Here is a 15,601-nt window from a genome sequence, read left to right as displayed (position 1 = left end):
TCTCCCAGCTACTCAGGAGGCTGAAGGCAGGAGTATCACAGGTTTGAGACCAGCCTGAGCAACTTAGTGAAACCTCATCTCAAAATAAAAAATAAAAAGTATTGGGAATGTAGCTCAGTGGTAGCATGCCCTGAGTTCTAAAAAAAGTTTTTAATCTAAGCTGAAGAGGGAAAAACTGACCTTACAGATTACAGCAAAATATACATATAGCCTGAAGAAAAAGTATAATTTAGTTAAGAAATGTAATTTAAAAGAAATACCATAATTTTTACCACACATATGCATACACACTACACATACCCTTTTAGATCAGTGGTTCTCAACCCTGGTGCATGTTGAGTTACACAGTGAACTGAACAACAATAATGACAATAGTAGACCAAGTTTAATTGTCCTAGATGTCCAGATTTCATGGGCCTACGTAGAAACTGAACATTTAATCAGTCTCCTCAGGTGAATCTAATATGCATTCAGGATTGAAAACCATTGGTTTTGAAGTACTCAAAATAAAGATAAAGCCCTTGTCGTCTCAAAAATCTCTCTTCATAGTACACTTAAAGGCAGAAGGGAATGAAGGCAAATACTGGGATAGCCTTGACTCTTACTGCATCTTTAATAACCAAATTCACTCATTTATGCATTTATCCAACGAATCTTTTTTTTTTTTTTTTTGGGGTGCTGGGGGATTTGAACCCAGGGCCTCATGCATGCCAGGCAAGCACTTTACCACTGAGCCACATCCCCAGCCCTCCAATCTATCTTTACTAAATACCAACTATGTGCTAAGCATTGTTTTAGGTACTGGGGATACAATCCGAACAAAAGATAAGATCTATGGTCTGATGGAACTTACCTGACAGAAATACATAAACAGATGTCAGGTAGTGGCAAGTACTAGGAACACTGGTTCTATTCCACGATACATCAGTATTTACTATAAAAGTCTTTCCCCTTCTCTAGCCCCCAAATATTTTCAGTAAAACAAATGCTTTAAAGAGACATGCACCATCATTATTTTGGCTTCTCGTACCACTTTGGGAGGATGCCTACACAGTGTCACAACAGTGGGCAGAAGTCCTGTCTGTTATTACACAGAATACAATAAACCTCTCTCTTGAATACTCATTATTGACACAGTAGGTTCTGATAGACATAAGAAAAACTAATAAAGAAAATCTATTAGTATTAGTTCTTCAATTTGGGGGAGAGAGTACGGGGTTGGAGATGGTCACACACCCCTTTCAGCATCTGATGCAAACTATGATCTCTCCCCCAGAATAATGCACATAAGTACAAGCACACAATTTCACATGCAGTTTCTGGGATTTACAGATCCGGGTAAAGAGTGCCTGGTATAATTATAAGAAAACTGACTCCTACTAAGCAGTTACTTCCACTGTGCCAATATTCTATTCTATCTTCTATATTCAGAAGAGGTGACCTCCAGGGAGAAACAGGTCAGTTGAAAGTTTAAGCACAGAAGACTGATGTCATAGTTTAGGAGTCCATTTTATGTAGCTGGGAAAGCTAAGCATATTCCAGAAATAACATTTTTGATGTCAAGACAGGACAAGGGAGATAAAGTTGCAATGCCCTCTGGCGAGCAACTATAGTGTTTGGAAGATGAATGAAAACAAACTGTCACAGAAACAACTCACCTGCAGAACTCTTCCTGACAAGAAGTTTTGTCTGCAGTAATTATAACTTGCACGCCCACCTTCTTTTGTACTCAGTTGCCACCCCTAAATTGTGGAGAAAAATCAAACTGAACTCACTTCGTTTTTAGTGCCAACTCTGGTAACCAAAGCTATTTGGTTAAGTACTTACCTTGTATGCTTGCAGAAGGGCCAGATAGTCACTGTTTGCAAATGCAAATTCCAGTTTTTTCTGGTTGGCTTCTTCTTTTTTATCCCAGGGAGACACCTAAGTGAGGAAAACGATTTGAAGGACATGTTTCATCTGAGGGGTTTTTTTTTTTGTATCTTTAATTATTTATTTGTTTTTATGTGGTGCTGAGGATGGAACCCAGGACCTTGCCCATGCGAGGTGAGCACTCTACCACAGAGCTACAACCCCAGTCCTCATCTGAGGTTTCAAATGGCACTTTCCTATAGCTGAAGCCAGCTGCCTGGGGCTAGCATTTTGTGTGGAACAAAGCATACTCTGTGGGTCAGCTGGTTAAAAGCAAGTATGGCAGTAACTGGCAAGCTAATGGTCTTTTCTTTCCTGTGAGTCTGTCCACCCACCCAAAATAAGCTCTTCTGGGTCTTTTAGTTCCAAGTAGCAAGAGTCATCAAAGAGCAATTCAATCTTTTTGTTGTTGTTGTTCCTTTTCTTTTTGGGTACAGGGGATTGAACCCAGGGCCTTGTACATGCTGAGAAAGCTCTTTTTTATATATTTTTTTTCATCTTTTATATTGTGAGTCTCTCCTGCTTCTCTACCCATAAGTAATATTTTCAATAATGTTCACAGAACTTCCTTTTTTTCTACAAATTTGTAAAATAAGCAGAGAAGTAAATTTTCACTGCTTTCCACTCTCCTATGAATTCTTTCTTTATCGGGCTCTGAAGACACCAGCGTAAGCTGCAGTAGTTCCTCATGGCAAGCTAAACCAAGGCTGTAGCTGTGACACCATTGAAAATCATTAGAAACCATCTCTAGTACTTCTCTCAAATTTTCGTACATCTGAATAACTTTACAGGTAACATAACAGCAACAATAAAATTTTTTCTTTCTCTCTCTATTTTTTGGTACTGGGTACTGAACCAAGGGGTGCTTTACCAAAGAGTTATATCCCCAGCCCTTTGAACTTGGGATCTTCCTGCCTTGGCCTCCCAAGTGTCTGGGATTGCAGGTATGTGCCACCGTGACTGGCTAAAATTTTATTTTCTATTTGAAAGTAAAATTCCTTCTTTCTTAGGTAATTCAGTGGGTAAATGATTACATTAATATCATATTTAGAGAGTCCAACAAAGGATGGGTACTCAGTTTTGGCTAAGAATGACATTAGCATTTCTAATGAGTCTTTCTAAATTCCCAATGAAAGAAAACAGTGAGTGACTGTATTGAGATGATTTGAGAAATAGGCAATGGGAAGTCCTATTCACAAAGTTCATACTGACTGTGTGTCCCTAAAAAATTCGTATCCAATATGTAAGATTTTAGGGGGCTCACACCCCTGATGCTCTCAGGATCCGCTTAGAGACCCATGGCATAAACTGTACAAGAATGTTGTTTACTTACAAAAGGTGATTTAAAGGCCAAGCTGGCAGCAATGGTGAGAGCAGGATCCAAACAGCGGAAGATAGACCCAAATAGCATCAGTTTGCCGATTCTCACATCCACAGGCAGAGAGGCCAAATGATATCCTAGAGGGGTCAATTTTTCATCTAGAGTTAATGCTCCCAAGTCTCGTAATCGTATTTTTGAGGCACGGAGAGAATCAGCATGTGGAGGTTCAATGAGCCGAGAGAACACAGATTGCAGATTATGAGTGCTAAACATCTCTAAAATTTTAATTCTGAAAAAAGAAAACAAAATACACTTAGATAATTATTAGTGTGTATGTACTTGGTACTCAGTTTTTTCCCAAATGAGGTATTTCATTTTAAGACATGCATTGACAGAAATACACTTACATTTGCCCCTTATCTCACCCTCCCTCATGGGTTAATCAACTTTCAAAGTTCTCTTGAATCTCTTCATTCCTCTCCATTTGCACTGCCACTACCTTAGTTTATGGCATCAGTTCTTCCCCAATTTCTTTAACATTTTCTTCTTGCAGTACTGGGGACTGAACCCAGGGCCTCATGCATACTTGGCAAGTGTTCTACCACGAACTATACTCCCAGCCCCTTACTCCCCTAATTTCTTAAGGCCTAACTATGGACACAATGTTTGTTTATCTTTTAATATATTTTTTTTTTTAGTTGCAGATGGATACAATACCTTTTTTTATTTATTTGTAAGTGGTGCTGAGGATTGAACCCAGTGCCTACCCGTGCAAGGCAGGTGCTCCACCACTACTGAGCTACAACCCCAGCCCTGACACAATGTTTTTTAATCTTATAGTATCCCTAGTGCTGAGCCCTGTGCTGGGCAAACAGTAGGCTCTCAAAATGCACGTGCTATGGGCTGGGGATGTGGCTCAAGCCATAGCGTGCTCTCCTGGCATGCGTGCGGCCTGGGTTCGATCCTCAGCACCACATACAAACAAAGATGTTGTGTCCACCGAAAACTAAAAAATAAATATTAAAAAATTCTCTCTCTCTCTCTTTTTAAAAAAATGCACGTGCCACAGAAAAGAAGAACTATAACAGTTTTGTATGAATAGTTTTGTCCCCCCTTTCAGTAATTTTTTATGGGTATACTTCCTCAAGGGAATGACTGGCTCAAAGAGCATGGATAGTTTTACAGTTCTCATATATTATCAAGCAAGTTTTCAGAAAAGTTGAATCAAAGGCTTCCCAGTCTCAATAACATTAAATTTGATCATTAATTCATTAAATCCTGTTTTATGATATTTGTTCATTAAGTAAATAATGGTGTTTTCAAGTTTCATTAACTTTTCTCTGATAATGAGGCTATAGATTTATCCCTGGGATAATTTGATATTGTTGTTACCCCAGAAGAAATTCCTTGATGTAATTTTCCTAACTTACAAATGTATTCTTGGGCTCTATTTAGGGCCATGTTCTGCAATATAAGAGATCTCTATATGCAGAAAGTTGAAAGAAACGTCAAAGGACACACTGAAGAACTCTTTCTTTGCAAATGAATGAGTTCACCCATGTACATTCTTAGCAAAATATCTTCTATTAGGAAAAGAAAACCATGGAACTTAAATAGGGTGGGAAACCTTTTAGAAGCAGAAAACAAAAAATCAACATGTAACCTTAGACACAGCTGTTCCAATGGCACTCTTTGTATTTCTGGTAGCTGCTGCTTTAAAAGCTGGTGGTTGTAGTGATGGCTAGTAAATAAATGGAAGCAGACCCCAGATGCAACACGGCCGGCTCGACCCTTTCTTTGCAGGGCATTTGCTTGAGATACAAAAGTATCCTCTAGACTTTCCATCCCTTTGCTGGCATCATATCTATAAAGAAAAGGGAAATAAAAATTTGAATTATTTTACATGGACAGAAAAGATGAATTACACTTTACCTCTGTAGAAGGACACAGTGCCCTGTGTGTTCTAGAATAGTTGAGTCCCTGGTGGGCACAGCTAGTGCTGATTTAAATGGTATCAAGTACCAATACATTTTCTTTATTCAACTCTTTTTCATCTAAATACAGTAAAATCTTATGAAGACTATGAGAGGAAAACTGATTGTCTCCAAGGTAAAAATCTTGGAATTTTATGCTTGACTTTTAAGATTCAAGATCCTGGCTATAGAATCATTCACACATCCACATAAAGTTTTCATAAGGTATTTTAAAAATAGTAATCTATGTATCTTAGCATTAGCCATTAACAGCTGTCACCCTAAATCTTTAGTCTTTGTAACATCACCTCTTTTCTTTCATTTTCCCAGAATCAATGACATAGACAACATCATCAATGGTTATGGAAGTCTCAGCAATGTTGGTAGAAATTATAATCTTGGTTACACCCACTGGGGGTTTTACAAATACAGCCTGTTGCTCTTCACTGGATAAAGATGAGTGAAGAGGGTGAATAACACATCTGAAAAGAAATAAAAGCACATTAAATAATCTGGCACAAAGTACTGAAATTAAGTTACGTGGGTGAATTTCCATTAAAACCAACAATATGACTTCACATATGAGCAACTTTTCTGCACATGTCCCCAGCTCTTCTAATGGGAAAGTGCTTTCTGACCCTTACAAAATACTCAGTTCTAGGAACTAAAAACCTTGTACCAACTTGGGGAAAGTACTAGAGTGTAATTCAGTAGTCAATAGTCAAGGAGAAGAAATAATTGATATTCTACACATAACAAACCTAGAGCAAACTGACCAGCAGAGAAAAATCTTACCCCTACTTTTTAAATCAGAGAGAGGGAAAAACTGTGATGGAAGTTAAAAAATTTCATTCTTACATTTCTAGGGAGTATGTTCATTTGCTAGCTTTCCCTTAGATGTGGAGGCATGCCTGGTGTGCCTTGCTGCTAGAACAGGACCCGTTGAAAATTATTTTCTTTCAAAATGGTAGCATTCTTTGTTGTTACTAATGCTGGTCCCCCCATCTGCTCCTCCTCCAGGGAATTTGGCAACTGAATTACATGCAAGTTTGCTGAGTCATAATGCTAAGTGAAGAGAAATATCTTTCTTTGATGGATGGAATAACTGATTTCCTGGAGCAAACAGGTTTGTCCATTTCCAGCTGGCATAAACAAATATAAACTTGAAGAGTGACACCAGAGTCTAAAGAGGGCGAGAATTCTAACATGACCCTTCTGGTTGTTCACATTTGCAGATAACTGCAAAGGATGATTAAGGATCTAGAAAACCATTAGCTTACCGATTACTACGTCGATTGTTGAAAAGAGAATTAGACTGTAGCTGTTCATAAAGCATTTTGATTTCTGCTAGTCCTGGTAGAAATACAAGTATAGCACCTGGGTGTAGAAAAAGAATCAATAAGATAGCTGAAAAAGAAAAAAACTAGTATAAATTATAAATCTGTTTTAAACAAAACAAAAATGCAATAATCTGAGAATTTTTCACAATTTTCTTTGTAAAGTCCCCAACAATTTAAATAAATAATAAATTATGGTTTTTGTACATTCTCCAACTTAATAAAGACAAAACTGAGTATGATTATCCTTCTATAACAAGAAGTGAGGTGTGAAAAGCATAATGCCTCACATTACACAAGAATCACTAGCGAAGTTCTTCAGACATACTTCTTCAGTGCTCTGGCTACTGACATTCTGTTTCTATAGGAAAAGTTAGCCTTCTAACCCATAAGACTGGAAGCTTCTTCTATTATGAATAAAATCCCATAAACATTTTACTGGGAATGAGAAAAAGAAACTACATTTGGCTGGCTAATCTGGTAATATAAATTTGGATACATTTGAAAGAGGCAGCACATTAACTAGCCATATCATATTAATAGTTCATGGGCTTTAAATTTTTACATTAAAAAAACACCAATAATGGATCATAGCATAATTCTGTGCCAAGAAGTCACTCAGCAATATTTATCTTCTTTTTAAAAATTTTTTTAGTTGTAGATGGACATAATACCTTTATTATTTATTTATTTTTTAAAATATGGTGCTGAGGATCGAACCCAGTGCCTCGAATGTGCTAGGCAAGCGCTCTACTACTGAGATACAACCCCAGCCCACTTATTTTCTTTTTTGCTTTATTCAGAGAAGAGGTTGATAACCTCTTCACTAGCCCCTCCCTTAATCCCACAAATAACTCATGACCTATTATTTAGTCAATTATTCTTCCCACTAAATAAAGAAGGAATCTAAATGACTAAAAAAATAAAATGGTCAAAAGAGATCTTGTACGGTTGTTTTGAAATACTTCATAGTATACAAAGAATGTCGACATACATTTTCTCATTTGATCCTCATTAGTCACCCTGTGATTCAGTAACTTGGCCACATCACTGGCTAGTAAGCATGAAGCCTGGACACAATCCTAAGGTTTCTGGTCCCAGATCCATGCTCTTTCCATTGTATGCCCCATGTTCATCATGCTAAAATGCCACAAAATTTAAAGAGTAATAAAATAATCTATGTAGATGGGGGGGAAGTATGACTATATTCTTGTGCACCTTATTTTATTTATATTTATTTTGGTGCAGGGGGTGGGGTGCGGTGGGATGGGTGGGGTGGGATTGAACTCAGGAGCACTCAACCACTGAGCCATATCCCCAGCCCTGTTTTGTATTTTATTTAGAGATAGGGTCTCACTGAATTGCTTAGTGCCTCACTTTTTTTTTTTTTTTTGCTGAGGTTGGCTTTGAACTCACAATCCTCCTGTCTCAGCCTCCCGAGGTGCTGGGATTACAGGCATGCGCCACTGTGCCTGGCTTTCTTATGCACCTTATGATCTGCTCTGCCCTCATGGCTTTGCCATCTATATCAGGAATATGTTTAATATTCACAAATATACTCTAATCACTATATCTACTTCGCTTTGATATTAGGTAATTTTCTAATATTTCTTTTTGACTTTCTATGCTTTTTCTTTTTCAGTAAGTCTTTTCTTTTAGCATGAAACAAGATATTCAATCTACTGATAATATATTAGCCACAACTGATTATTTGCCAAAAGAAGAAAAACAATGCACTTTAATAATTTTATATGCCTTAGTTTTTTTAGAAAATACTACATAATGATTAAGTTTAAGCAGAAGAGGGCAGTCATTCTCACTTCTCTGAAGTACTAACAAGCACATAAATCACTTTATTCAATGATCACCCAATAATGACTGCCCTTTCTTTATTCATGCAACAAATATTTCCTCTATGCCTAAATGTTCAGGGTCTAAGAAATATAATAGTGAACAAGAAATTCCTGTTCTGAAGGACTCTACATTCTACTGAAGAAGATGGTCAGTAAGCAAAAGTCTAATTATAGACCGTGTTAAGTGCTATAATGAAATGAAAATCATTTTTGGATATTATAATAGGATAGGGGAAGACAAGACATCTTCTGCAGAGAAGACATGTAAGCAGAAACCTGAATCATGCAAAGGATTGAGTTATAAGAAGATCTGGGGTGTCTGCTCTGGGGAAAGGGATTGCAAGTGAGGTGAAGAAGATCACTTGGATAGGAATACAGTGAGGAGGAGAAAAGTAGTGATTGTTCTGTGCTACAGCAACAGCACTGTTATCAGTGTTGATATGAATAATAAGTGTTTCATAAACCATTACTAGAGATAGTATCTACTGGGCATAAACTCTATGCCAGGCCCAGTGTTAAGTGCTTTATCTATGATTTCTTTTATTTATTTTTCTAACTATGTGTGTAAACGCGCACACGCATGTATGTGGTGCAGGGGTTTGAAACAAGGGCCTTTGTATGCTAAATAGGTATTCTACCCTGATCTATATCCTCAGCCCCCATGTGGCTGGTTTATTTTAATTCTTGAAATAGCTTTATGTAAGAGGATTTATTACTACTTTTACTGTACAAATAGGAAACTGTGAACTAGGTAAATGTTCAGTAGAAATGATAAAGGCTACAAGATTACAGGATTCCTAAAGAGCAGAACTGGAAAATTTACTAGACTCCAAAGGCTGAGCTCTTAACCCCACTGCTCTGTGGCCTCCCTGTGTGGTCTGCAATGTGATTCAAACAGTGTTTAATTTGTGCATCATTCGGCCTGGATGAAGACGCAGTTACCTGGAGGATAGGAGTGCTTTCCATCCACAATCCACTCTAACAAGGCCTCTATTAATTCAAGATTAACCTTTTCAAAATCCATAATGGACATTGTTTTGATGACTGATTTGCTGACCCCTGAAAGAAAGGGAAAAAGTAGAAGAATAATTATACCTTATTGAAGACAATATGCCTGTGAACTAGGTAAATGTTCAGTTGATTTAACACAGATGTTCTAATTTAATGTACTGAAGTGAACATTTATCTTTTAGTTTCTAGGAAAATATAAATTTCCAGAGTACTTTCTCTTTTTTTTAATATTTATTTTTTAGTTGTAGTTGGACACAATATCTTGATTTCATTGATTTATTTTTATGTGGTACTGAGGATTGAACCCAGGGCCTTACATATGCTAGGTGAGCACTCTACCACTGAGCTACAACCCCAGCCCCCTCTAGAGTACTTTCTAGAGTCAATCTTGAACAATAACTCAAGGAGCAGGCTGTTGCCTCTGTTACAGAGACCTAGAGGGACTACTTTAGACTCCTCTTTCCTTCCTTTTACCACTACACAATATATAAACTCATGATTCAATCAAATTCTGATCTGATTAGCTCATAGTCAGGGTAACAGCAATCCATGGAAAGCAACACGTAGAGGCCATAGCTTTTATTAGCATCTTTATAACAGTGGCTGTTAATCTTTGGGTTCTCTTAAGTAAATGACAAAACTTATAGATCTTTCCTGAAAACATACATGTGATTTTAAGGGCTTCCCCAAAATTCTTGAAGCCTATCCACAGACCCTTAGGTCTACAATCTCCTTCTACACCATTTGGTAGAAGACTGTTCTTTGGATTGTACTGTGAGCCTAAACTCTTTTAAAAACAAGTAACATATTATTGGGGTGATTAATTCTCCAAACACTATGGCCCTTTCTTCCTGGGTACTCCTGATGGTCCATCACCCTAACTACAGTTTAACTGAAACAAAATAACTACAGTAAGTATCAAGAAAGGGAAATTTCCTATTATAATGATGGTAAGTTTGAAGAGGGGCAAAAACACAGTTTCTAAACAATGTTTTAGCAGAGTGAACCCCATGTTGGGCAAAATGAGAGAAAGGATTAAACAGACTACACAAACAAGGGTGTGTTTGGATACAGAGGGCAGAGCAGGAAATCACTTTTCTTTGCCAGGATTCCAAATAGTCAGATTTTTCAAAAAGGAGAAAGTATCACTGAACTAAAAAAGGCAGTGAAGTGAAAATCGTTAATTAAAAAATATATATATTGTTTGGTAGTTTTAACTAATCAAATGTCCTGAAAAAGACTGTCATTTTTTTTATAAAACTATAAAAAGTTCCAGAAATTGAGCTAGAAAACATTATTTAATCTTCTAAAAAATGAAAGAGCAATGAGATCAGTTAGGTCAAGGTTTTTGTTTTATTTTTTAAATAGGGAAACAAAAATTTTCTCAGAAAAACTAAGCAAGGCAGGCACAGTGGCAGGCTCTTGTAGTCCCAGATGCTTGGGAGGCTAAGGTAGGATAGCTTAAACCCAGGTGTGTGAGGTCAGCCTAGGCCACATAGCAGGATCTCATCTCAAAAAAAAACAAAAAAACAAAGGTAGTAACCTTCAGGCCTCTATGTGTTCAGCCCAGCTTATATGTACAGAAAACCACATAGGAACAAAGAATAGCTAGGTGGAGTCTTACTTGAGAGGAAGGTGCATCTAACAAAATAAATCAAAATGTTTAAGCCAAGTGTGGTAGTGCACACCTATTATCCCAGCATGCCTGTGGTTCCAGCAACTCTGGAGACTGAGACAGGAGGATCACAAGTCCCAGCCAGTCTTAGCAACTCAGCAAAAAATTGGCAATAACAGAGACTTTTGAGAGAACTCTCAAAATCTGAATAATAGACTGTGGATTAAATAAAAGTATTTGTGTTAAATGTCTTCATTTTGATCACTATATTGTAGTAATGTAAGAGAATGTTCTTGTTCTTAGGAGGTACATATTAAAGTCTTAGGAAAAAGGGACATCACATCTGAAACTCAAGAGATTCAGAAAAAAAAAAAAAAAACACAGGTACACAGAACCAATGACAAAGCAAACAAAGCAAAACATTAATTGGTGAGTGAGGGTAAAAGGTGTAAGAGTTTACTGCATAGTCTCAGAGCTTTTCTGAATTGTCTATTTTGGCAAATATAGTAACATAATCTACATACACGTTGGAACAGCTATTTTTTCCTTTTGGTAACAGGGACTAAACCCAAAGGAAATTACCCACTGAGCCACATTCCCAGCCCTTTTTACTTTTCATGTTGAGACATGTGAATAACCTTTTCTCCCTAGGTTGCTTACAGCCTCACTAAGTTGCTGAGGCTGGCTTTGAATCTGAGATCCTCCTGCCTCAGCCTCCAGAGCTGCTGGGATTACAGGTGTGCACCATCACAGTTGGCTGGAACTGCTTTTTTTCCTAAGTTTAAGGTTGTTTTGATAAATTAAAGGCAATTGACATAAAAAAGCCACATTTTTCTTCTTTTACATCATGGTGGGAAAAACACTAGAAATTTTTGGCATGATTATAATATTCACTAGGAAGTATGTTACCTTTATAGCGGGCCAGGAGCTGCTTAAAATCTAACTGTTGATCTGGCACTGCATCTTTGACAGAATCCTGATCCTGGAGGTGAAGAGACAGCCTCAGGTCTTCCTCTACTTCTTCAAATGCAGTTCTGTTGCGTCTTGCTTTAAGTTTTTCCTTTGCAATCTGTTTCATGGAGCGCATATATGGGCTCCCATCCTGTAACACATATCTGAAGAAAAAAGACAAAAAGAACTTGTCTATGTATGTGGATTTGCTGGTAAAGAACAAAAGTATTCACTTATTTCATGTGCTCATTCAGCAGAATGTTGCCCTATTTCTGCCTAACTCATGCTATCCTTCCAATCAATCTAGAATTCTGCCTTTGGTTCTGTCTAGAATAGATAAAAATTTGGATAAAAGTCCTATCCAAGAAAAATATCAAGGACATTCAGAAATGTTGTTTATTTTATTTTTTTCTTTGGTGATCTTATCTATTCCCAGTAGTTTCAACTATAATTCCCAGGCAGCTAACTCCCCATTGTTACAACAAAATTTGAACCCAAAACACTAGTTTTTGGCTGAACATCTCTACAAAACCATCTTCAAAATATATCAAAATTTTCTCATTAGTTAGTATTTGTCCATTATAATACTATTAGACTTCATGGCAAAGTGGAAAATGACTAGATTTGCAACCAAAAGCTTTGGATTTAAATCCAAGGTTTACAATTAAACCAATTTGCTAGGAAACTTTTTAGTAAAGTAATTTCAAAGGGCTTTATTTTCTCATCATTTGAGGGAGTTAGATAACTGGTTTGAAACTATTTTTCCTAGAGCCCCAGAGGTTTCTCAGAGTCCCTGGGAAAATTAAGGAATGGGAGGATAGAAAACAAATAGGCGGCCAAGTGAAATGTTGCACTCCTGTAGGAGGAGGCTGAAGCAGGAGGACTATGAATTCAAAGCCAGCCTCAGTAACTTGGTGAGGTTCTAAGCAACTCAGGGAGATCCTGTCTCTAAATAAAATACAAAAAAAGGGCAGGGGATATGGCTCTGTGATTAAGTACCCCTGAGTTCAATCTCTGGTATTTAAAAAAACAATAGGGACTCTGTCCTTCCTTTTGCCTTCTTTCAGCCAGATCTTTCCTATTTTAGCTCTCATTTCTTCATGATTTCCTACAAAATTTCATTTGCAGACATTGTACTTGAACTTTAAAAAAAAAGGTTTAAAAACCTATGATGATACAAATTTTGATTTTCTCCAACCCCTTCCCTTCATCAAATGTCATATCCTCTTTTTACATTCAATATTCATTTGTTCCTTTACATATCAAATACCAACTTTGTGCAGGGAACTGTGGTAACAGTGATTGTATGGAATGTAAAAATGAATACTCTTCAAGAAACTTACAAACTTGTGAGAATAGATCAAAGCAACTCACTATACCACAAAACAGGTGAAAAAAATATTGCTAGGTATATAAGAAAAGTACCCATGACAAATAAGTTATTTTAGTTGTAGATGGACACAATACCTCCACTTTATTCATCCACTTTTTTGTGGTGCCTCACATGTACTAGGTAAGTGCTCCACCACTGAGCTACAACTCCAGCCTCTACCCAGGATTTCTAATAAAGAATGTATAGTAGGACAAACAAAATAAAGAGATCCAAAAGAAAAAGAAGAACTCAAACTATCACTATTAACAGATGACATGATTCTGTATCTAGAAGATCCAAAAAATTCCTAGAACTGATAAATGAATTCAGCAAAGTAGCAGGATATGAAATCAATACCCATAAATCAAATGCATTTCTATATGTAAGTGATGAATCCATTGCAAGAGAAATTAGGAAAACTGTCCCATCCACAATGAAGTAAAAAAAAAAAAATGTTGGGAATCAATCTAACAAAAGAGGTGAAAGACCTCTACAATGAAAACCACAGAACACTTGAGAAAGAAACTGAAGAAGACCTTAGAAGATAGAAAGATCTCCCGTGCTCTTGTTTTTTTGGGGGGGAGGGGGTGGAGGGAGGGTGGTACCATGGATTGAACTCAGGGACACTCGAATACTAAGCCACATCCCCAGCCCTATTTTTTGTATTTTATTTAGAGACAAGGTCTACCCTGAGTTGTTTAACACCTCACTTTTTGCTGAGGCTAGCTTTGAACTGGAAATTACAGGCATGTGCCACTGTGCCTGGCTCTCCCATGCTCTTGGATAGGCAGAATTAATATTGTCAAAATGGCCATATTGCCAAAATTGTTATATAGATTTAATGCAATTCCTATTAAAATCCCGATGATATTATTCATTGAACTAGAAAAAGCAATCATGAAATTCCATTTAAAAAATGAGACCCAGAATAGCCAAAGCAATTCTTAGCAAGAAGAATGAAGCAGGAGGCATCATAATACCAGACTTTAAACTATACTACAGAGCAACAGTAATAAAAATGGCATGGTATTGGCACCAAAATAGACATGTAGATGAATGGTATAAAATAGAAGACACAGAGACACCCACATAAATACGGTTATCTCATACTAGACAAAGGCACCAAAAACATATATTGGAAAAAAGATGGCCTATTCAACAAATGGTACTGGGAAAACTGGAAATCCATTATGTAGCGAAATGAAATTAAACCTCTACCTTTTACCTTGCACAAAAATCAACTCAAAGTAGATCAAAGACTTAGGCACCAGAACAGAGACCCCACGCCTAACAGAAGAAAAAGTAGGCCCAGACTTAATCATGTCAGCTTAGGACCTGACTTCCTTAACAAGACTCCTAAAGTGCAAGAAGTAAAATTAAGAATCAATAAATGGGATGGATTCAAACTAAAAAGCTTCTTCCCAGGAAAGGAAACAATCATAAGGTAAAGAAAGGTGTAGAGAATGGGAGAAAACCTTTACCACACGTACCTCAGATAGAGCACTAATCTCTAGGATATATAAAGAACTCAAAAAACTTAACACCAAAAACAAATAAATAAATAACTCAATCGATAAATGGGCTATGGAACTGAACAGACACTTTACAGAAGAAGAAATATAATTGATCAACAAACATATGAAAAAAATGTTAATCATCTCTAGCAATTAGAGAAATGCAAATCAAAACCACTCTAAGATTTCATCTCATTCCAGTCAGAATGACAATTATCAAGAATACAAACAATAGTGTTGGTGAGGATGTGGGTACACTCATACATTGCTGGTGGGACTGCAAATTGGTGCAAACACTATGAAAAGCAGTATGGAGATTCCTCAGAAAACTTGGAATGGAACCACTATTTGACCCAGCCATCCACTCCTCAGTTCATACCCAAAGGATTTAAAATCAGCATACTACAGTGACACAGCCACATAGATGTTTAGAGCGGCTCAATTCACAATAGCTAAACTACGGAACCAACCCAGATGCCCTTTAACAGATGAATGGATAAAGAAAATGTGGTACATATACAAATGGAATATTACTCAGCTTTAAAGAACAAAATTATGACATTTGCCAGTAAATGGATGAAAGTGGAGAATATCATGCTAAGTGAAATAAGCCAATCAAAAAAATTCAAAGGCAGAATGTTTTATCTGATAAGTGGAAGTTGATCCATAGTGGGAGAGTGTGGGGAATGAAGGAACTTTGGATTGTGCAGAGGGGAATGAGGAGAGAGGTGGGGCTGAGGGGA

The 15,601-nt window shown here is 37.1% G+C and overlaps 1 protein-coding gene and 1 non-coding gene across 5 annotated transcripts in view; both read right to left on the bottom strand.

Moving 5' to 3' along the window:
- The window catches only part of Dhx57 (DExH-box helicase 57), a 68,255-nt gene that overhangs the window by 29,914 nt on the left and 22,740 nt on the right, over nucleotides 1-15,601 (bottom strand). For all 4 annotated transcript variants that reach the window (XM_058573687.1, XM_058573684.1, XM_046425584.2 and 1 more), the window contains 8 exons: nucleotides 11,931-12,136; nucleotides 9,338-9,454; nucleotides 6,486-6,582; nucleotides 5,514-5,687; nucleotides 4,896-5,096; nucleotides 3,245-3,521; nucleotides 1,828-1,923; nucleotides 1,659-1,742 (listed from right to left, as the gene is read on the bottom strand). In XM_058573687.1, the coding sequence (XP_058429670.1) occupies nucleotides 1,659-1,742; nucleotides 1,828-1,923; nucleotides 3,245-3,521; nucleotides 4,896-5,096; nucleotides 5,514-5,687; nucleotides 6,486-6,582; nucleotides 9,338-9,454; nucleotides 11,931-12,136 (1,252 nt within the window). The remainder of the gene's footprint in view (nucleotides 1-1,658; nucleotides 1,743-1,827; nucleotides 1,924-3,244; nucleotides 3,522-4,895; nucleotides 5,097-5,513; nucleotides 5,688-6,485; nucleotides 6,583-9,337; nucleotides 9,455-11,930; nucleotides 12,137-15,601) is intronic.
- On the bottom strand, nucleotides 671-745 carry Trnaa-ggc (transfer RNA alanine (anticodon GGC)). Its single transcript has one exon. It is a non-coding gene; the product is annotated as a tRNA-Ala (tRNA).

The sequence above is a fragment of the Marmota monax genome, unplaced genomic scaffold (genome assembly GCF_021218885.2).
Source record: "Marmota monax isolate L192 unplaced genomic scaffold, Marmota_monax_Labrador192_F-V1.1 WCK01_AAM20220418_F8-fsc00015, whole genome shotgun sequence".
Taxonomy (NCBI): Eukaryota; Metazoa; Chordata; class Mammalia; order Rodentia; family Sciuridae; genus Marmota; species Marmota monax.
The sequence above is the reverse complement of the archived record's forward strand: the minus strand, read 5'-3'. Positions and strand labels throughout refer to the sequence as shown.